The sequence below is a fragment of the Natator depressus genome, chromosome 19, assembly GCF_965152275.1.
Source record: "Natator depressus isolate rNatDep1 chromosome 19, rNatDep2.hap1, whole genome shotgun sequence".
NCBI lineage: Eukaryota > Metazoa > Chordata > Testudines > Cheloniidae > Natator > Natator depressus.
In genome coordinates, this window is record NC_134252.1 from 6652199 (window position 1) to 6674382 (window position 22184).

The window sequence follows — 22184 nt, forward strand, 5'->3', positions numbered from 1 at the left end:
GGATTCTTTCACCCCTACCCGCCCATCACGACCCTGAGCCTGCAAAAAGCCCCCTGCAGTGACTCAAAGGCAAAGCTCTTGGGTCCCTGCAGGGCCAAGCCTGGGCTCATTTCATCTGCACAAGCCTCCCACCAGGGAGAAACTAAATCAAAAACTGGAGCCAGGCCACCTTAAACCCGACATCCTCCGTCTCTGCTTCTCGGCCTCACCCACACGGCAGCCTGCTCAGTTCCTGTTGCTGTGTTTCACAACCCCTGCATCAGAACATGCTTATCACCAGCTTCTCAGAAGCAGCAGCTGCCGCTAGGTATTGCATGCCTGCTGCAGAAGCCGCTGTGCCCATCTCTGTGGCACAGTCTCTGGTGCCAGCATCGGGGCTCCCCTGTTCGCTGGGGCATGGCTTTTCCAGCCAAAGAATTCCTTTGCGGCCCTGATCCCAGCGCTAGAGGTTTAGGCTCAAGTTCCCCTTGAGCAGGACCTGCCCCCTCTGCTGACCCAGCTCTCCGAAGGCAGCCTGAGGATTGCCATTCCAGAAACAGGTAAGGGCAGTGGCCGTTGCTGGGGGCAGATGTTGGGGGGTATTAATCACTTGCTTCCTGCTGCTGCTTATTCCAAAAGAGAAGCCTGTTCCCCAAGACGGGGCAGGCATCCCTGCCTCCCCCCATTCCTTAGGGGCGAAGGGGGTTTGAGCAGGTTCTGTCTAGCGTCCCTATACCGAGCCTGGCCAAGCGGAGCAGCTCTGAAGTGGTTTCTGGTTTTAGAAAGGGGTCTATTCTGGAGCCCAGCGTGCCTGGGAATAGAGGGAGGGGGCTAACTCCTCAGCCTCCAAGGACGAATTATGGATTGGAAGCTCTTTGGAGCAGGGCTGGGTTTGTACAGCTCCTAGTGCATTACGGCCCTGATCCCTGGTTGAGGCTCCTCCATGCTTCCACACTACAAATCCTAAATAATAACAATAGCTTCTTGCAATGGATTTTCACTTGCAGCTAAACATAATCAGATTTCAAGAATAACCTTTAAATGATAACCCTGGGGATGACCGATATGGCTGTTCCATCATCCATGTACACATATACGCAAGGAGAGACAGAGGGATGGTTCGGCAGCCTGACCACAGGCCTAGGTGCTGGGAACTCCTCCCCAAGTGCTAACCCTGGTTCTGCCACTGACTCCCTCTGAGCCCTTGAGTAAGTCACATTGCCTCTCTGTGCCTCCATCTGTAAAGTGGAGCTAATGACACTGACCCACTCCCAGGACAGGATCCAGGGCTGAATTAGGTAATGCTCCGCCCATACTTTGCAGATAGAAAGTTCCATGTGCCCTAAGCCATGATTAATGTGGGTCATTTAAAAAGGATCGAATAAAGCAATGGAGACTAGCCTGCAGGGCCTAAGAGAGTACTGTGGAAAGAGGGAAGCATGAACCTGTAGGAGGGGGTGGAAGGAGATGGCAAAGAGAGTCGGCGAGGCACCTCCCACGGCCTGTCCCCCATCTCACACTGAGTCTCCATCTCCTTTTCTGGCCATTTTAGGTGCTGGCAGAGGACTTTGTCTGGTCGCGGTTGCCCATCAGCCCTTCAGGAAGGACACGTGACAATTCTTTGGGGCTCTCTGTGCCAGGTGCCCCGCGCTCCTTGCCAGGGTTCAGCTCGGCACCGCTGCCGTCGCCATGGAGTTTGCAGAGCTGATCAAGACAGCGAAGGTGGAGAACGTGCAGCTCTCATGCTCTGGGCTCCCGCCGATCAAGGGGACGCTGTGCATCACCAGCCATCACCTGCTGCTGTCGTCCCAGCCCGGGGGCAATGGGGAGCAGGGCACGGTGGAGCTTTGGCTTCTCATCCGGAACGTGGACGCTGTTGAGAAAAGGTGAGTCTCTCCTGCCCCCTCCATGATGTCCCACCGGGGAGGCGTGTGTCCGACACCGTCTCACCCTCTGAGTGAGAGAGAGAGCCTGTGGGTGGTCAGAGCTGGGATGGGCCCATTGGCGTCAGTGGGAGTCACATGGCTCACACCCCCAGATCTGGGGTGTGTGTGTGTGTTGAACCAGGGGTCTGTCTCTTGTTTACAGGCACCACCCACACTGTTCACCATTCACTTATCCTCCCTTGGTGCCCATCCGCCATGGTGACCCAGAGAACGACAGAGTGGATCTCACCAACTCTGCACCCAGCATAGAGCGGGGGCTGGGACGAGACACTAAACTCTGCCTTCAGCTGCCATTGCTGAGTGTCCCAGTCGAGCGCTGCATCCAGCATGGGGAGAGCAGCTGGTTAGGGGACAGAACAGGCTTTCGCCTCTTTTTCCATTCTCTCCTCTGCCCTCGGGGCTAGTCAGATGGTGCAGCTCAACCCCTGTGCAATAACCTCTCTTCTTTTCTGTGACTCAGTGTTCAGAACCTAAGCTGGTACCAAACCTCCAGGACTAACAGCTCCCACCAAGACAGCAGGTTTGGCTTTTACCCCTGTATTGGCTCTAACCCACCTAAAACGCCTGGCTTTGCATTAACCAGAGAGCAGCTTCCCGCTCAGATGGCTGCGCTGGGCTGGGGCACCAGGCACCTGTGTCTGCAACGCTTGCTTTAGTATCCTCTCCCCAGAGAGGTGGGGAGGACACTGGCCTCACTGCTTCTGTCAGGAGTCGGGGAAAGACAGGGGAGAAGGTGGGGCCTGGCAGTCAGAGTGAACGGTGCCTCCATCGTAGCATTTAGGGATGGGGCAGCTTGACAACAATGTGCCTGAGCTGCTCCAGAAGGACTGGAAACCCCCGTCCTTTACACCCTGGGGACAGGTGGAATAACACACGCTCCTCACAGTCATCCCGTTCAGACCCTCCCAAGCACATGCTCCCACATTTGCACCTACACGTGCACAGCCCCAGCCACGCTTCCACGATCACACGTTTACCCACCCTCCAGGGCAGCCATGATGGCAAACCATGCAAGCCACTGCCCAGCAGATGTGCACCTCTCGGGCTGGACTGAGCTTCCTGAGCAGCAGCCTGGGCAATAAAGCCACTCGACACATTCTTACACACAGATGTTCCCGTGCACACTCAAGTTCTCACCTGCCTCTCTCTGTCACGTCTCTTACTTACATGCAACCACGCTCGCATGCACCCACGCTTACACATGCAGCAGCTGGAGTTCACCTTGGGAGTTTGGATTGTGGTTGATCAAAGAGACAAGGACACAGGGTCTGACTCCCAGCTCCTGTCTGGCATCTCTCCACAGGGTTGCAAATTCCTTGGGCACAATCACACTCAAGTGCAAAGACCTGAAGGTGCTGCAGCTGGAGATCCCGGGTATGGAGGAATGTCTCAACATCGCCAGTTCCACTGAGGTCAGTCAGTGCCAACTGGTGGTTCAAGATTCGTTCTCTGGTGAAGGGAAGGGAATGGCCTTTTGGCCTCCCAGAGTGTAGCTGGGGTCTGGGCTGGGACTGGAAGGCAGCCAAATGCAGCTCCTGGAAAGATCCTCTCCCCAGCGTGGAAGGTTTGACATTTGGCAAGAGGAAGCGCAGTGCCCCTGTGGTGTTTGCTTTGAGTTCATCATTAACGTGGGTAAATATTGACTTCTCTCTGGCCTTCGTTTGCATTCAGATAGGGTTACCATATGTCCATTTTCCTGGACATGTCCCCGGCTTTTTAGTTCTTAAATCATGTCCGGGAGGAATTTTTAAATATCTAAAAACGCCCGGGAAAATAGGGACGTTTGGTAACCCTAGATGGGAGCTGCCAGAGCTGCAAAGCGGGGCTTGCAGGCACCGGCAGTGCACAGAGAGCCCTCCGCCCCCCCCAACCTGACCTGACCCAACCCTAAGAGCCAGAGGGACCTGCCGGGGGGGCGAGGTGAGGAGTCCCAGCGGTGCTCACCTGGGGCGGCTCCCGGGAAGCATCCAGCAGGTCCCTCTGGCTCCTAGGGTAGGGTAGGGTCAAGTCAGGGGGCAGGAGGGAGGGTGAGGAGGCTGGCGGGCAGCAGGGGTTGAAGAGGCGAGTGGGCCAGCAGCGGGTGGGTGGGTGGGGTGAGGAGGCGGGTGGCGAGGGAGCCAGCAGCAGGTGGGCAGGCAGGGGTGAGGAGGGAAGCGGCGAGCCAGCGGCAGGCCAGGGGGTGAGGAGGGGTGCGGTGGAGGGGCCGAGCGGGCGGGGCCTGGGGCAGAGCGGGGGCGGAGCATGGGTGGACCGTGGGCGGGGCCAACACCACCCCAATGTGGAGTGTCCTCTTTTTTGAATGTTCAAATATGGTAACCCTAATTCAGATCTCCTTGGGGGCTTTCAGACTCACCTGCTGGGTCCATCTCACTAGCACATGGTGATGACCTGGGGCACCCTACTGTAGCCCAGCTGAGGGCTACACTGAAAACTTGACCAGGATCTCAAAGGCCTTGGCTTGCAACCCCAGTCCTGCTCCCAGCCAGCTCAGTGGAAGTTTTGCCATTGACCTGAATGGAGGCGGGGTCAAGACACCCCCATCCTTAATGGGCCTCATCTTGGCCCAAAGAGAGTACAGTTCCCAGCATGCAATGTGCCATTTTGATTCAGGTGGCCTGACTGCATTGCATGCTGGAACCTGTAGTTTCCAGGGGATGCACTTCCATATGGAAGAAAGAGAAAATTGATAGTAATGAATATAAATCAGAAGTTAGGAATTGTAGAAAAGTGATAAGGGGAATCAAAGGAACATAAGGAGAAATCTATGGCCAGCACAGTTAAAGACAATAAGGAGGAGGTTTTTTAATATATTAGGAACAAAAAGCATCCTGACAATGGTATTGGGTTGTTATTAAATGGAAATGGTAGAATTATCAATCAGAATGCTGAAAAGATAGAAGTGTTAAATAAATATTTCTGTTCTGTATTCGAGGGGAAAATAGTCTCATCAAATGGTGATGCTAACACTCTTTCCATTCCACTAGTATCGCAGGAGGATATTAAACAGAAGCTACTAAAAGATATTTTAAAATCAGCATGTCTAGATAACTTGCATCCAAGAGTTTTAAAAGAGCAGACTGAGGAGCTCATTGGACCATTAATGCTGATTTTCAATAAGTCTTGGGGCATTGGGAAAGTTCCAGAAAACTGGAAGAAAGCTAATGTAATGCCAGTTTTTAAAAAGAGTAAATGGGATGACCTGGGTAATTATAGGCCTGTCAGCCTGACATGGATCCTTGGCAAGATAATAGAGCAGCTGATATGGGGAGCCGATTAATAAAGAATTACCAAGAATTAATTACATGGTAACGTAATTAATGCAAATTAACATGGGTTTATGGAAAATAAATCCTTTCAAACCAACTTGATTTTTTTTTTTTATGAGATTGCCAGTTTGGCTGATAAAGATAATAGGATTGACATACTATATTTAGACTTCTCTAACGCGTTTGGCTTGGTACCACAAAGACATTTTGATTAAAATACTGGAACAATGTAAAATTTACATGGCACACATTAAATGGAATAAAACTTGGCTAACTAATAGGCCTCAAATGTAATTGTAAATGGGGAATCGTCAGCTAGTCGGTGTGGGGGCTGTGGTGGATAATCAGCTGAACATGAGCTCCCAGGATGACACTGTGGCCAAAACAGCTAATGCGATCCTGGGAGCCATAAACAGGGGAATCTCAAGTAGGAGCAGAGTTATTTTACCTCTATGTTTGGCACCGGTACAGCCGCTGCTGGAATACTGTGTCCAGTTCTGATGCCCACACTTCAAGAAGGATACTGATAAATTTGAGGGGTTCAGAGAAGGGCCACAAGAATGATAAAAGAATTAGAAACCCGCCTTACAGTGGTAGGAGCTCAATCTATTTAACTTAACAAAGCAAAGGTTAAGGGGTGACTTGATCACTGTCTATAAAGATCTACACATAATTAAGCATAGGCTCTTCAGTGTAGCAGAGACCAGTCTAACAGTATCCAAAGGCTAGAAATTGAAGCTAGACAAACAGACTGGAAATAAGTGGGGGTAATTGAGCTTGGGGTAATTTACCCAAGATTGTGGTCAATTCCCCATCACTGACAATTTTAAAATCAAGACTGTATGTTTTTCTAAAAGATCTGCTCTAGGAATTTGGAGTGGGGAGTTCTCTGGTCTGTGTTAGACTAGATTATCACAATGGTCCCTTTGGGCCTTAGAATCTATGTATGAAAGATGAAGACATCTGTGGCCTGCACTATCTCTGTGGCTGGCACACAGCCCCTCACAGCTACTTATTTTGCCTGCCATTAAGACTTAAGATTGGATTCGGGTGCAAAAAAGCCCTGAGGCCCGGTGCGGGTGGTGTTATCCCCTCTAATAGCTGCTGTCTTTGCATTAGCTGCATTCTGGATGCAGGATGCCTCTTGTGGGCTGCTCTAGCCCTTCCCTAGCACGTAGTCAGTATTCTGTGGATGCTGGTCCATATACTATGAATAGAGACCAGTTCCATGTGTGTGGTCATCCTTGTTCTTTCTTCCAGGCCCTCTCTTCTGTGGATTCAGTGATGATGATGTACCCATTCTTCTACAGACCCCAAAGCATGAAGCTCAAGGATGGATGGCAGCTTTACCCCCTCCAATATTACTACGAACAAATTGCCTCAGAGGTGGGTATGGAGGGGCAGAAACCTTTTCGATGAGAGATCAATGGAGGGGGGGAAGAGATCACTCCAGAAATGTCCTTCAAGATGGGATGGGGGATTGAGCCACTCCATACACAACACACAGGGCAAGGAGGGAGTGGATCATTTCACACATGGGGCATCACCCCACACGCAGGGCAGAGAACGTGTCAGATCCATGCGGATGTGATGGCTCATGGGGTGGGTAATGGCAGGTGCATTGGTAAAGGGAGAGGTTCTTAGCAGGAAAGGGCTTTGGTCAGGATGCAGATGGCACATAAAGTATCTGAACACGGAGGATGGGCTGGGAAGTGGAGATGTGACATGGCATCTTTCCCTCCAGGTTGCTAGGCCAAAGCAGCCTGGATCTGTAGGAACTGAAAGTTATCGGCTCGTGCTATGGTGACCTACGGGCAGAGGTGAAAGTAAGCCGGTACGGTCCAGTACGGCGTACTGGTAAAAAAGTGCCGACTGTACAGTCTGGGCCGCTGATGCTGGGGGGAAGGGCTCCAGCAGTGATTTAAAGGGCCAGTGGCTCTGGCTGCTGTTGCCTACCGTGCCAGCGGCCGGAGCCCTGGGCGGTGCACGCCGGGCAGCACTGAAGAGCTGGTTGGGGGATTTTGGCCCAAGGCCCCGCCCCTTCCAAGGGCCCAGAGCCGCCCCCCACCTTGCCCAGGACCCCAGCTGCCCTGCGTACCAGTCAGTCATTTCAGTTACTTTCACCCCTGCCTACGGGAGATGAATTGGTGGGTGTCACTCCAGCCCCAAATGGGACAGAGGTCCACATCACAGAACCCACCCTCCACAACTGGTCCCCTCGCTGACAGTCTTAGCAGAGAGGCCAAGGACTAGCTGGGCCTTGGAGATATCTGCTGTAGAGGTGGGCCCTCCAGGGTAGAGTTGAATATCCATCTGGGATAGAAGCCCCCAACCCCACCCTGTCCCCGTGGGGTGAAAGCTGTAGGAATCAGAGCCTGACACTTCTGTACTTCCCAGACAGGTGCTTGGAGGCTGAGCTGTGCTAACGGGGATTTCACCATCTGCTCCAGTTACCCACCAGCTGTAATTGTACCAGCCACAGTGGACAATAACGTCTTGAAGAAGGCCGCCCGGTTCCGCCAGGGGGGACGATTCCCTGTCCTCAGCTACTATCACAAGAAGAACGGGACGGTGAGTCTGTTTCCCTTTTAATTTCTTGCTCCCCTCCCAGCTCTTCCTCTCAGCGGGTGAATAATGAGAGTGGGAAAGCTTCTGCCGATCAGTGCTTCCCCTGTCTATCTGCCGCCAATAGCACTATAATCAGACGTGACCTCTCTGAGGATCCCAAAGCACGTCACCAACAAATTGAGCCACTTCTGGGGTGAGGCACTGCAGCTGTTGGACAGCTCACAGCAACACCACCCAGCTGTTCAGTACAGGAAGTAACAAAGAACACGGTCTCCAGCAAACTGCAAGGGGAAATGAAAGAGCCAGAAGAGACCCATTGAATCCAAGCTGGAACTGAGCTAGGACTCTGACAGCAGCTGGGTTTGCCCTCAGAGGTCTCCGAGCCAAGTACCAAACAAGCCAAAGCCTGCTTAGCTGAAGGCCTGCTGGCAATGGTGCACAAGGGGAGGAAAGACGTCCTCACTCCTCTGTCCTGCAGGTGATGCTCCGTAGCAGCCAGCCGCTGATAGGGCCCAACAAGAAGCGCTGCCAAGAGGACGAGGTGCTGCTCAGTGCCGCCCTGGATGGAGGGGGGCGCGGCTTCATAATCGATACCCGCTCAGCTCAGGCAGCCAAGCAGGCCCGGATGATGGGGGGCGGCACGGAGCCCACATCCTCCTATCCCCGCTGGAAGAGGCTGCACAGGCCACTGGAGAGGTAAGGGCAGCAGCTCTCCCGCCTCCCGTCTCACTAAGCCCCCGGCATGAAGGCTGGTGGCTTCACCTGCAATGCATGGGGATCCGTGGCCGGGCTCTTACAGGGAGCGTCTACATTGACATTAACCCCCCTGCCCTTTTGTCTCCATTGGCACCGTAGTATTTGAGGCCGTGCTATGCCAAGGCCTGGCCCGCTCATTACACTGGTGGTTACTGATCCAGCTATGCAAGTTCTGCAATGCCCCCCCAACCCCAGGAACATTGGGACAGAGGCTCCAACCTCCCCTCCTTCTCAGATGTTGCAGACTTATTGAAGGAGCCTAGAAACCATCACACACACACACCCCTCCTGACGGCTTCCTCCTCCTCTCAGGGGCCGCCCGCTCCAGGAGAGTTTCATTAAGCTGGTAGAAGCCTGCAACGACACTTCCCTCAGCATGGACCGCTGGCTGAGCAAGCTGGAGAGCTCCAAATGGCTGGCCCACGTCAAGGGGGCCCTGAGCACTGCCTGCCTGGCCGCCCAGTGCATGGAGAGGTGAGAGGAGGGGGTGGAAGGGGCAGGCACTCAACTGCTTTCAGGACAGTGCGTTGCATTGTATCACCTGCTGCCCCTGCAGACTGTTGCCAGTTCTTTCCCCCTGGAAAAGGTCTTTGTAAAGCAGATCAACAGACTGCATGTGAGCTGGGGTTCCTGGGCGGTACCAGGCCTAGCCCCTGGAGCCCAACTGGGACCAAAGGACACCCAGTCTTGTTCCCAGTGTTGCCCCTGACTCTCTATGCCTCAGCCCAGTCATATCCACCTTCTGGGCCTGTTTCCCATCTGTGTTTAAAAAAATGTGCAGGAGGATTAATGATGGAAGGTACTGAGCGTTAGTTAAAGCTCCCCAGCTGACTGCAGAATAACCACAGCTGTCAGCATCCTGGTAGCCTTGATCCGCGCACAGCGACAGCCTGAGGCATCCGAGCTGTGATTCAAACACCGGTCCGGTCCCTTCCTCCCTCAGGCAGCCCCAATAGGCTCTCTTCAGCCCTGGTGCCTTAACACTTTCTCACTGATAGCAAGTTGGGACCCCACCACTCACTGGCCTGCATGGGCCCAGGGCACTTTCCTTCTGGTGACTGCCGCGCTGTGTTTGCCTTCAGGGAAGAGGCCTGCGTCCTGGTGCATGGAGCCGAGGGGACAGATACCACCCTGCTGGTGACGGCTCTGGCCCAGGTGATCCTTGACCCTGACTGCAGGACGCTAGCTGGGTTCCAGGGGCTGCTGCAGCGGGAGTGGATAGAGGTAACTCCCTCACGAACCCACCCCCAGGCTGAGGAGCACTTCCTGGAAGGGGGCTACCAACCCAAAGCAGCCTGGCCCTAGCAGCTCTAGCCCACAATAGAGGGTAGAGCAGCCAGCCCAAATCTCATAGCAACACCGGCTTGCAGTTGGGGTGAAGGAATGATGCTCAGGCTCATTACACCAGATCCACACCAGCTCCCCCTCATCCCTGGTCCTCACCCAATGGCCCCAGTGTTCAGGGAACAGGCAGCTCCTTTGTGTAGGTCACCCCCCTCCCGTGGCTTGTGCCCACTCATTCCTGCCTCCCTTGCCCCGTCACTGATGGATTCCTTCGGCCCTTGGCTTTGCAGGCAGGACACCCGTTTCACTTCCGCTATGCCCACTCCGCCTACTCCCACACCCGACTCAAGCAGGAGGCTCCCATCTTCCTCCTCTTCCTCGACTGTGTCTGGCAGCTGGGGCGCCAGTTCCCCTTCTCCCTGCAGTTTAGCGAGCGCCTGCTGCTGGTACTGTTCGAACACACGTATGCATCTTGCTACGGGACCTTTCTGTGCAACAGCGAGAAGGAAAGGTGAGTGCCCAGAGATCGGTGAAGGGACGGCTATCCGGAGAGCAGGGACAGTACTGATCAAAGGATCTGGGCCTGGGAGATAAGCTAGCAGGACTGTGCCTGCCCCCTCCCAAATCTAGTTTACAATCCCCTGGAGCTCATGAGGGCAGCCCCCACCCAACTGATAAGTGATCTCACATTGGTGCATTAGTGTTTTCACTGGGTAAGGTGGGGGAAGGTTATCCCCCCTGCCCTCTTTCACCTCACCAATTACTGCTAAGTTGTCCTGCACGTGCCAGGGCTGAGATGAGCTGGCAGAAGGATCATTTGTCCGGCTTTGCAAGGCACCAGCGTGAAGCAAACGGTGCGTGCCTTTCTCTTGAGCGAGCACTTATCACTTCCTTGCATGTTCTCCTCAGACCGGCCTTAGGAGACGACACACCTCTTAGGGCAGTGGTTCTCAGCCAGGGGTACGTATACCCCTGTGGGTAGACAAAGGTCTTCTAGGGAGTACTCTGCTCATCTAGATCAGTGTTTCTCAGCTGGGGGGTACAACTTCCAGGGGGGTCATGGGACAAGTTTAGGGGGATCAAGTGCAGGGCCAGCAGTGGGGGCAGCCTTGAGGGCAACTGCCCAGAACCTCAGGCCCCAGGGAGCCCCACAAAGCTAAGCTACATGCCTCAGCCCCAGGCAGTAGGGCTCAGGCTTTAGCCAAGGCTCACAAGTGAACAACAGGCACAAGTACAATATTTATATTCCCGTTGATTTCTTTTATAATGAAATGGTAAAAATGAGAGTCAGCAATAGGGTGCTAGTACTTCTGTATTTTGGTGTCAGATTTGGCAAGGAAGGAATTTTTCAGTGAGCTGAACCATGTGCTACCCAAGACAGATCAGACTCCTGAAAGGGGCACCGTATTCTGGAAAGGTGGAGAACCATTATGCAAGGGGATAGGCCAAAACTTCCACACCTGGCTGCCAGCAGCTAGGCACCTCAGCCCCGCATTAGGTGGTTGACTAGGAGTGGCATGATCTGCAGAGATCCAGAGCAGGCCCAGCCCCTGCTGCAGCCCACAGACATGGAGCAGCTCCCACCTTCCCTGAGTTGGTTAGGGCCAAGCACATCCAAACCAAATTCCCACTGACAGCCCATCCCCCTCCCCCGTGCATGCTTTGGTGTCTCCGTACCCGTGAAGGGATGGTATGAGCATATTCCCTCCTTGCCTCCACCGCTGGCTGTAGCCCCAGCTGGAGCAAAATCCAGCACCAGCCAAGGTGGCTCCTCACCCACGCTACAGCTCAGCCCCAGCGCTGGGTTTCTGCTACTCCCACAAAAGGGCTTTAGAGCTAAATTCACAATGCCCTGCCAGCTCCTGCTTCGCCAAGGAGCAGGAGCATCAACCCAGGCCCATGGCCAGAGCACGGCCCTAGCTCCGGGAGAGGACATCCCTGTAGGCTGCCAGTACACTGCAGAACCCCAAGGAAAGGACTAAAATGCTGCTGGATGCTCATGCAGGTGCTTGTGTAAAGTGAAGGAGAAAACTCACTCCCTCTGGGCCTGGCTGAACCAACCCAGTGAGTGGAAGAAACATCTGAATCCCCTGTACACATACAACGCCCTGGTCATCTGGCCATCCGTGGAGCCTCAGAGCCTGCAGCTCTGGCAGGGTAAGTGCTGCTCAGGCATTGGCCTTTAGCTAGCTACTCTTGAAATACAGGGGTCTCCAACCTAAACCACACTGCAAGAACCCTGCATTCAATTAGCAGAAACCTTGACTGCTCCCCTCAGTCACTGCAGGGAAGAGCATCGAGCACAGGCTGGGGACAGCTGCTGCAGTTCCAGCCTCTTCCTGCAGGGCTGAGGGTAGGAGCTGGGGGCTACACATAGTAACACAAACGGAACGTGTCTGGCAGGTTTGTTCCTCCGGTGGATCCGATCCTCTCAATACTTAGACGAGGCCTGGGCAGAAATCCAGCGACTAGTGACAAGCTGTGAAGATGCCCCAGAGAATGCAGGGTGCACACTGTGCCACTCACAACCAGATGCTGCGTACCCACTGACAATCACAGGGACCGCAAATGAAGGATGAACCAGAACATCAGTGGCTGCAACAGAACAGCTGATGGCTCAGGCATGGCCACATCTCCCATCTACCACTCAGACTGCTCCAGAGGCAGCGAGGAGAGACGCTGCCTCTTAGGGAGTGGGGCTTTGTGCTGGTCACACAGGCCCTGTTGATGCCACATACAAATCTGGACAGCAGGCCAGGCTCTGAGCCGAACGTGCCAGGCGCACGGGGATCAGAGGACACATGGGGCGGACGTGGACCCAACCTCGTGGCACAACGCTTTGAGCGGTTACAAAGTACAGACTGGGTTTGTTACAGTAAAATGGTCTCTACTCATGACATCTCCTCCTTTCAAGGGGGGAAACATTCAGGGCATGTCTACACTGCAATAAAAACCCCACACCACTGAGGCTCAGAGCCTGGGTCAGCTTACTCGGGGTAGCAGAGCTAAAAAAAGATATTTAGCATCAAAACCTTCCTAGTGCAAGAAGTAACTGTTCCATGAAGAAAGTCAGCTCAGTCTCACTTCCTGCACAAAGCAATGGGGTCATGTGCATTTGTCATCTGGACACATAGCAACCAGCAATTGTTTTCTGACTTGTTTATAGATTCAGTGATTCCAGATATTAGTGAAGGGGAGATGCCACTGGACAGTGATGGGTGGGTAAGAGATTTATCCAGGGAAACAGAGAGAACCAAGCTGAGTTTACCCACAGCCACTGCAAGGACTGATACACTTGTACTCATCTGGTTATAAAAGATTTATATTTATCATTTCCTCTTGCGCTTATTTTCCCACAGCCTTATAAATATCTCCAGCAGGGCAGGAAGTTAGTGTCCACAGCAGCAGGGTGCAAGCTGGCTCATTCTTCCCTCTGGTCTCTCACCACTCAGACTACCCCAGACAAAGCAGCTGATCCTCCTACCATTCCAGGCTGGTTTCTCTTTTAGGCTCACACCCTCAGCATTCACTCCCAAGAGCTCCATGCTGCCACCCATTGGAACAGACTAACTTTAAGCCTGGACAAAAACTCCAGGAGAGGAGCCAATGGGGGGTTGGAAAAAAACAAGTGGAAGGGGGGGAAAAAATAAAAAAAGAGGGTGGGGGAAGAAACAGGAGCTGCTTCAAGCTTCAAATTCGAACTCAAAGTACTGTGGGTCGAAGTAATGGATGCGAACGTAACCATCTTCACCTCCACTGCTGTAACTGCACGGGGAGAGAAAGCCAGATGAACCCACTGCCCCGCACGGACCTCAAAAGTTTGAGGTCATTGACACCCCTTTATAAAACACAGTCTAGTAACCCCCACTTCATCTAGTAAAGGATTTTGATATGGGACAACGGTATAATCAGCGGAAGTAACCCAGTAAAGGTTTTGGGTTAGCAGACCTCAGAGGGTCTCACTTGTATGAGGATGCGGGAGCCAAGAGCTAGTGAGTCTATGCCTAGGGTGGATATTCGCAGAAAGCTATTACTGGCTATACAGGATCAGCAGGTAGAGAGAGAAGAGACCTATTGGAATCATCTGTCCCCTCTGCTAGGGCAGGTTGGCTCCCATACTAAGCCTACTACATTAGATCTTAACCAAGGGCCAATACTTCCAGAGAGGCTGGCCCTCCCCCTTCAGGGCAGGTAGGGTGTACTAGTTGAGATGTCGAGAACCCTAAGGCCAAGAGGAGGGGGACTGGTTTTGGAACAGCAGGGATGGTGTGCATCTGCATGAGGAGTCCATGATGCGACCAAACCGAGGGTGCTGCAGGTCAGAACTGAGGTCTATTCGCAGAGTTTAGCTGGGTGCTACAGGGGAAGCAGGTGAGGCCTAACTGTACTGTAGAGGGAAAATGCATCTAGCACATGCCTGACCCTAGCCAGCATTTCAGTCAGCACCACCATTGGTTTTCAAAAGCCTGGGGAACCCCAGCGAGATCCCTACCTCTTTCCGTCAGGATGGAAAGCAACACTGTTTATTGGACCAAAATGACCCTTGATTCTCCCAAACTCTTCTTCAACACCCAGGTGGAAGAACCTAGGAACAAAGAAGAGGGTTTTGGTTATTTCAAGAGGCTCAGAGCTCCGGTTAGGTAAAAACAGAGTTTGGCCTGCATTTCACCCAAAGAGTAACTCTTCCATTCAAGTGACACTACTCCAGCTGTACCAGGAGAGGTGTCTTCAGGTTGCTACAAACACACCCAAATCTCCCTCTGCCTTAAAGGAACAAGACAGACCAACCTTGCCTCGAATTTGCCAATCCTGGTAGAGGTTGTGGTCACATCCATGGCTTCTTGTCCACCACCCAATACTACCTGCAAATAGGAAGAAGCCAAACACTCTCAGATGCTGTTCCAGTCACTCTCGCCTGGTGGGAGCCAGGATCTAGAAACTCAGTATAGCAGCCAGAGCAAAGACTAGTGGGAAATTTGCTCCTATCCCAGCTGGTATCTGTGGCTGGAGCAGTACTATTAAAGAGCTCCCATGGGATTTCTTGCCTCCCAGACACATTTGCTAAAAGGGGATCATTTAATAAGCCGTGAACAGGAGGCTTAGCACTCAGCAGCACAATGCAAGAGATGGTGTCAGTTTCTGGGCTCTTTGTGCACTAGAAGTGAGGTTGTCACCTGTCCAACGTTCAGTGTCTCAGTTCTGTGTGTTTTCATGTTACCTGTTTTATACACACACTTCCCAATCCAGCCAGAGGCATGGGAACCCTGCTCAGTTGGGATTTTCAAAGGCGCCTAAGGGAATTCAGTGCACAGCTCCCATTGGAATTCAGTGAGTGCTGGGTGCTCAAATCCTGTAGGCTTCTTCAAAACTCCCAGTCTCCATTCTCATACTGCACAGTCCAGTCCTACAATGCTTCTCTCCCCTTAGCATTCCCACCCCCTGCAGATGGATGGGTTGGTAGCAGGGGAGGGATATTACAGAAATGTTACAACTGACCTCTAGCTAGTACTGCCTGCCAGTGCTGTGATATCGGAGATGTTTTTAAGCTATTGCCAGCATAAACAACACAGGACAGGACAGGCTCATCAGTGTCTCTGCTCCCCTGACAGGCTGAGATGGGGAGTGGTTCCCAGCTGCCTGGTTGCCGCTGCAAATTTCAGCACTCAAGAAGCCGAAATAATCTCCCTCCCCCCGGTCCACGTTGCCTGTGTCAGAAGCAACACCGGAGGGAATTATTTTAATTGAGAAGTGTCTTCTTTCAGTTCACACCTCCCCCTCCCTGGTATAGGGTGCTGGATAATGGAGCAGTCTGCCACAAACATGTGATCAGCACTTCCTGATCTCACCTAACATCTCAGAGGCGACAAAGGGAATGTAATACCAGGATTTAGAGGGGCGACAGGGAAGAGGCTTTCGGATGCAATACTAAGACGCCATTAAACCCAAACCAGGGGTGATACAGAGGGAAGATGATGCACGAATGAGCCATAAACCCTCCCACACTTCATGAGTGATGCACAGAAATACAGTGAAGAGTGCACTGTGGAGAACAGTCCTGCATTAATCCCTGAAGGATGGAGATGGCCCGATCATAGGAGCTAATGACAAGATTCCTAGGATTTGAACACATGCTCCCACTGCCCCCCTTGAAAGCCACCCAAAACCCATCTATGCCTTGCATCCACACCAATTCCCTCCCCACAAACTACACTCTAAAATCCTATCCTGTCACCCAAACTTTGATACTGTTCTAGAATCCCAGCCCCCTGGAACAACTTGGGGGCCAGGGGAAAGAAAGTCATCTATGACATGACCACAGTGAAACTAATGCCATTCGTATCAGTTAGCTTACGTGATCAAAGATGGGGGAAAGAGCTGCAGAGTTGACAGGCCGCTCGGTCCGGAACGATTTCTGATGCTCAAGTGTCGTGGAGTCAAACAGCTAGAAGGCAAGAGGCAAAGCTGATTATTCTGATGCTGAATGGGGGGAACAGCCGTTTACAAGCTCCCAACGCTGGGAGCATGGAGTGGAAAGCCAGCCCCCTCCGAAAGCCCTGGAGCTCTGCCTTGCCTCCACAGGTGCCAGGCAACTCCATCACCTCTGAAGCAGTTGGCGAGAGGTTCCCAACTCTTGCAAAAGGGTGCCAAGGCCCAAACACATCTGAGCACACAACTGGGAAATACCAGCACATGGTGCCCCCTCTGCACCTTGTGCCTGAGACAGCACACTTGAAATCACTGTATCATCTGTGCCTGTTCATCTGGCCAAGGTACGTCGTCGTCCCCCTCCCCCCCGCCTCGTTACTGGGCTTGTCCCACTAAGCAGATGTCTACTTGGAGACAGAGAAAACTTGGCTCCATAGTTACCCGTAAGTTTCTACGGAGAGGGAAATAGACATTCAAGGCAGGAATATCTTTTGCATTTGCTCTCAGGGCCATCGGTCAGTGGGGTCCACTGAGGTAGGGAAGGGAGGTCTCACCTTGGCTGAGTTGTCCTTGGAGGCAGTGATAAACATGGTCATGTCCCTGGAGGTCTGGATGTCATTGATCTGCTTGGTGTGCTCCTTGACATTCACAAGGACCTCCCCTGACTGGGGCATAAACGCAAGACAGAGTTAATGCTACCGAGCCGTTGCTGAGGGAGGTGCAGACCAGCCCTCATGCACACAGAGGTCCCAGTTACACCTAGCATCCTCAGTGCATTATATGGTGGTCCTTTCTGGCCTTAAACTCTATGGCTCTAAACCACCACTCTGCAATGGTCTCCTCATCCATGTCTGGACTGCAGCCCAAACGGACGTTCAGGGCAAGTCTACACTAGAAAGCTACATCTTTTTCACACCCCTGAGCAATGTGAGTTACATCAATTTAAGCAGTAGTTTAGACCAGCCCTCCATAGCTGTGTACTTCAGCTGGCGGCCTTCTGGCTACACCAAGCAGCTGCTGGTTTGACTTCTGGCTCAACACTCCTCCCTGTGGCCACTACAGGTATCTTGTGGCACCCACCCCCTCTGCCCTCAATTAAAGAGGAGGAGAGCACGGCTCCACATGACAATAACCTTGGCACTGAACTGGTTCAGCTCTCCATTTTCGTGCCCCGCGATGATGAATTCACCAAGAGGGCCCCACACAGCGCTAGTGATTTTAGACTCATTGCATGGGATTTTCATGTAAGGCTCGTCGCTTTCTGTGGAGAGGAAGGGAAGAGTTAGACAAATGACTGATTTGCAGGTGATCCAAGTTTTCCCACAGTCCCCGTCTTCCATGCAGGTATTTGCCTGAATTCCTTACCAATCTGGCTGGGGTCACGAAGGTCAAAGAAGCTAACAAAACACTGATACCCCATCTGCTTATCTGTGGAGAACATGATGATGTTTCCTCCAAAGTCAAAGCCGCAGGTTCGCACAGCTGAGTTGGTCTTCACCAACGCAAGCTGCTTTCCTAGACACAGGACAAAACCGGTTAGATTGCACAGGATATCCTCACCCCTTACCATCGCCCCTCCCTTCTGCAGTGTGAATCATAGTGCTGAGCTGGCCAGTATGCAATGCTCAGATCAAGAGCAGGCTAGAGTCTGTACGAAGCACTTCTTAATTTTCCGAAGTGCTAGTGAAAAATCCTCCCTTGGACCAATCTTTACAAGTCATAAGATTAGCGAACACTATCCATTTAATCACAAGAATTTCACTAAGCAAAGACAGGAAACTTGGCCTGGGTCTTGCCATCAACTATGATCAGTCAGTCAAACACTTAACGCACATAACTGTCTATTCTCATTGCTCATTTTTCCACTGAGTATTTAGCTAGGCCAGCAAGTTCTGTTCTGAGCTGTGACAAGTGCCCCACCATCATCTCTTTAATTGGTAACGAGTCTCAATGTTCCTCTATAGGTCACAGAAGCATTCGGTCTTTCTGTGGACCTCCTGCTGGACACCTTTCCTACTCACAGGATGACACCAGTTCATCCACTGAAATATGATTTACAAGACCAGGAAACCCATAGGTGCACATACATGGTTTTCTTTAAAATTCTGGATGAATTAGGCACTCATGAAACTTAGGATACTGGCCAGAGATAAAGCAAATTAGTCTGCACAAGCTACCCACACGCCACTCTCCCAATGCACCTCAATCCTAATCTGCACCAGCAGTCCCTGGCCTTTTCGGGGCAGACACTGTTACTTCCTGCCAGTTTGGATGGTGAGGGAGTTACGAAAGAATATTTATTAGTGGGTAAGGGTAAGAGTGAGACCAAACCCATCTTCACCAGTGGTCCTAAAGTAAAATTAGAATCCTACCGTATTCCCCTGCCACTCAGCTCAAGGCGAACAGATTTCATAGATATAACTATGCTCTAATGAGAGAGTTTAACACTCCCCCTCACCCCAATATTCTTGTCTTACCTGTTTCGCAGTCCCAGAGCCGGCAGGAGTTGTCTGCAGAGCCAGTAAGCACGTGTCTTGTGTCCCCTGCATCATCAGTTAGGGAATGCCAAGAAATTCTCACACCCCATCACCCCAAAAGGCCGATAGCCACATTTTGCCTTAGGATGCATAAGGACACAAGCTATGCAGTAGCTACAGTATTTATCTAGAATCAGAAAAAAATCGTGCAGATGAAATAACTTCCATTCCAACATACTATGTCCAGGCACTTACGCTGCTGAGGGAACCATAACTTTGAATTTCCTGCTCTGGGGCATTAAGGAGCTCAACTCTTAAATGCAAGAAACCTGCACTAATGTAACTTTTATCACCTATCTGCATTGGTGACAGACGGTCACTTTGAAATTCAGGCATCTTCTAAGAACTCCAGAGCACTGTGAACCACCATGATTTCAACAATTTCCGTCCCACCATCAACCTCAGCCTGGACCAGTCCACACAAGAGATCCACTTCCTGGACACTACAGTGCTAATAAGCGATGGTCACATAAACACCAACCTATACCGGAAACCAACTGAGCGCTATTCCTACCTACATGCCTCCAGCTTTCACCCAGACCACACCACATGATCCAAGCTCTACGATACAACCGCCTTTGGTCCAACCCCTCAGTCAGAGACAAACACCTACAAGATCTCTATCAAGCGTTCTTACAACTACAATACCCACCTGCTGAAGTGAAGAAACAGATTGACAGAGCCAGAAGAGTACCCAGCAGTTACCTACTACAGGACAGGCCCAACAAAGAAAATAACAGAACGCCACTAGCCATCACCTTCAGCCCCCAACTAAAACCTCTCCAAGGCATCATCAAGGATCTACAACCTATCCTGAAAGATGACCCATCACTCTCACAGATCTTGGGAGACAGGTCAGTCCTTGCTTACAGACAGCCCCACAACCTGAAGCGAATACTCACCAGCAACCACACACCACACAACAGAACCACTAACCCAGGAACTTATCCTTGCAACAAAGCCCGTTTCCAACTGTGTCCACGTATCTATTCAGGGGACACCATCATAGGGCCTAATCACATCAGTCCCACTATCATAGGCTCATTCACCTGCACATCTACCAATGTGAGAAATGCCATCATGTGCCAGCAATGCCCCTCTGCCATGTACATTGGCCAAACTGGACAGTCTCTACGTAAAAGACTAAATGGACACAAATCAGAAGTCAAGAATTATAACATTCAAAAACCAGTCGGAGAACACTTCAATCTCTTTGGTCACTCAATTACAGACCTAAAAGTTGCAATTCTTCAACAAAAAAATTTCGAAAACAGACTCCAATGAGAGACTGCTGAATTGGAATTAATTTGCAAACTGGATACAATTAACTTAGGCTTGAATAAAGACTGAGAGTGGATGGGTCATTACACAAAGTAAAATTATTTCCCCATGTTTATTCCCCTTCCCCCCCCCCGCAGACATTTTTGTCAACTGCTGGAAATGGCCCCACTACAAAAGGTTTCCCCCTCCCCCCCCCCCGTTCTCCTGCTGGTAATAGCTCACCTTACCTGATCCCTCTCCTTACCGTGTGTATGGTAACACCCATTGTTTCATGTTCTCTGTGTATATAAATCTCCCCACTGTATTTTCCTCTGAATGCATCCGATGAAGTGAGCTGTAGCTCACAAAAGCTTATGCTCAAATAAATTTGTTAGTCCCTAAGGTGCCATAAGTCCTCCTTTTCTTTTTGAGCACAGTAGGTCAGTCAAAAGTGATGTCTGAATAAGTGAGGGTAGAACACAACAGCCCGCAGTTCATTTACTATTTAAATAGGTGGGGGAGAAGGAGAGGGAGGAGAAGCCAGCAGAGAGTAATTGAAAGACCAGGATACCAGCAATAAAAATCACTCATTGTAGTGCCTGCCACCTAGTGTCCACAATAAAAACACCCCACTTCACACGTGAGAAGAATCATCATAAACAAGCAGACAGACAGGTTTCAGTCACCAAAGGATACAGTCTGCATCCACACACCAGACAGCTCCAGTGTGGCCACTGTAAGTGCCAAGCCTCTCTCCATTGATTGAATACCAAACATTGACAATCTGGGAAAGCAAAACAATTAGTCAAGCATCCACTTTAGATCAAGTTGCGAAATAAGTTGAATGCAATTTATTTCCATATGGTCTCATCTTTGAGTATCTCAAGTCTACATCACTGCACATACAAACAGGAGCACATGCGGTATAATATAGCTAATGGGCAACATCACTAGAGGTAGTAGGATAGGAATGTTAAAGGGTGGAGAGGTCAAATTGGACAAAATGGACTTTCAGACTACACAGATGATCTAATACAGCTTAATTACCAATTTGTATACAGTCTCTGTAAAAGCCAAACCCCGTATAGTGCTACCAAGCAGGACTGAGAACTCTCCGTGGGATAGGTTAGAAAGATAGAAACTCATGGTGATGCCCAAGTCCCAGCCTCTTGCAAAAGGGAGTCACCATAATAACTTGCTGAACGAAAAACTGACCCCACCACCTCAGCTATGGTTTTGTGCCAGTCTCACCATACTATTAAACAGGCTGCAAGACCTTTCATGTTTTTAGAATCCTGTTTAAGTTCTCCCCCACAAAAAAAGTTTGAGAGACATGAAACACTTAACTCAAAGGCTCTGGAATACTTACAGGATCTTTGGCTACTGTAAAGAGTAGGTCTCCTTCACGGTTATATTTTATTTGAGTAATGGACCTCTCATGCCCTTGCAACAGTATAGGTTTCTAAAGGGAGATAGATCGTTTTTTTTAAAAATCCAGTATTTTAAAACAAAACTACAAACCTCCGAGCTTTACAGTTTATGCAAATACACAAGTATACAGTTTCCATCAAACACAACTACAGCTAGACCATTTGCTCCTGTTTCCACGTTTTATACCATGAAACCTGCATAAGAAAACCTCAACTCTCCAAAGAAATGGAGCTAAATTCATCCCTGGTGTGAGCCCGGTAGTCAACGTTAGCAGAGGCCAGAGTCCCCAAACCACACAGCATTACTGGCTGTTTATTTTCCCAGGTTGCCAGGTCTCGCGGGGAAGCCCTGGAAGGGGATCTGTCATCTCACAAGCCAGGACACTTCTGAGCCCAGCAGACTGAAACAATGAAGACTGTGGATTGAATTCGATGCACAGACACGAGGGGCCAGAAAGAACTTGGGGGGGAGGGGGGAAGGGAGGGCACGACACCGCGGGGATGGGCTCCGGGCCGGGTGAGGATGGGAGAGGCACGACACCGCGGGGATGGGCTCCGGGCCCGGCGCGGGGGAGGGAGGTAGAATCCTCTCTCCCCACAGAGACCCCCCCCCAATTCCCGCTGGACCCAGCCCCGGAGGCCCCGCACTCACCATGGCGGCTGCTCAGCCCCGGCAACAGCCTGCGCAGCGCTCCGCGTGAAGGGAAGGGGGAGGAACCACTTCCGGGTCAG

At 51.4% G+C, this 22184-nt stretch overlaps 2 protein-coding genes across 2 annotated transcripts; one reads left to right on the forward strand and one right to left on the reverse strand.

The window, feature by feature from the left end:
- The first annotated feature begins 216 nt into the window (after positions 1–216).
- Positions 217–13366, forward strand: LOC141974644 (myotubularin-related protein 9-like). Its single transcript, XM_074934518.1, has 11 exons — positions 217–539; positions 1532–1865; positions 3229–3337; positions 6452–6577; positions 7589–7762; positions 8238–8455; positions 8828–8989; positions 9598–9739; positions 10090–10310; positions 11805–11956; positions 12203–13366. The coding sequence occupies exons 2-11, from the start codon at positions 1669–1671 to the stop codon at positions 12376–12378; spliced, it is 1677 nt and encodes a 558-aa protein (XP_074790619.1). The 5' UTR covers positions 217–539; positions 1532–1668; the 3' UTR covers positions 12379–13366.
- EIF3I (eukaryotic translation initiation factor 3 subunit I) lies at positions 12976–22184 on the reverse strand. The gene is made up of 11 exons (XM_074934519.1): positions 22105–22184; positions 21392–21484; positions 20719–20806; positions 18703–18768; positions 17591–17740; positions 17359–17486; positions 16780–16890; positions 16152–16241; positions 14588–14661; positions 14292–14384; positions 12976–13564 (listed from the first exon to the last, which is right to left on the reverse strand). Exons 1-11 carry the CDS (start codon positions 22105–22107, stop codon positions 13483–13485), a joined length of 978 nt encoding a protein of 325 aa, XP_074790620.1. The 5' UTR covers positions 22108–22184; the 3' UTR covers positions 12976–13482.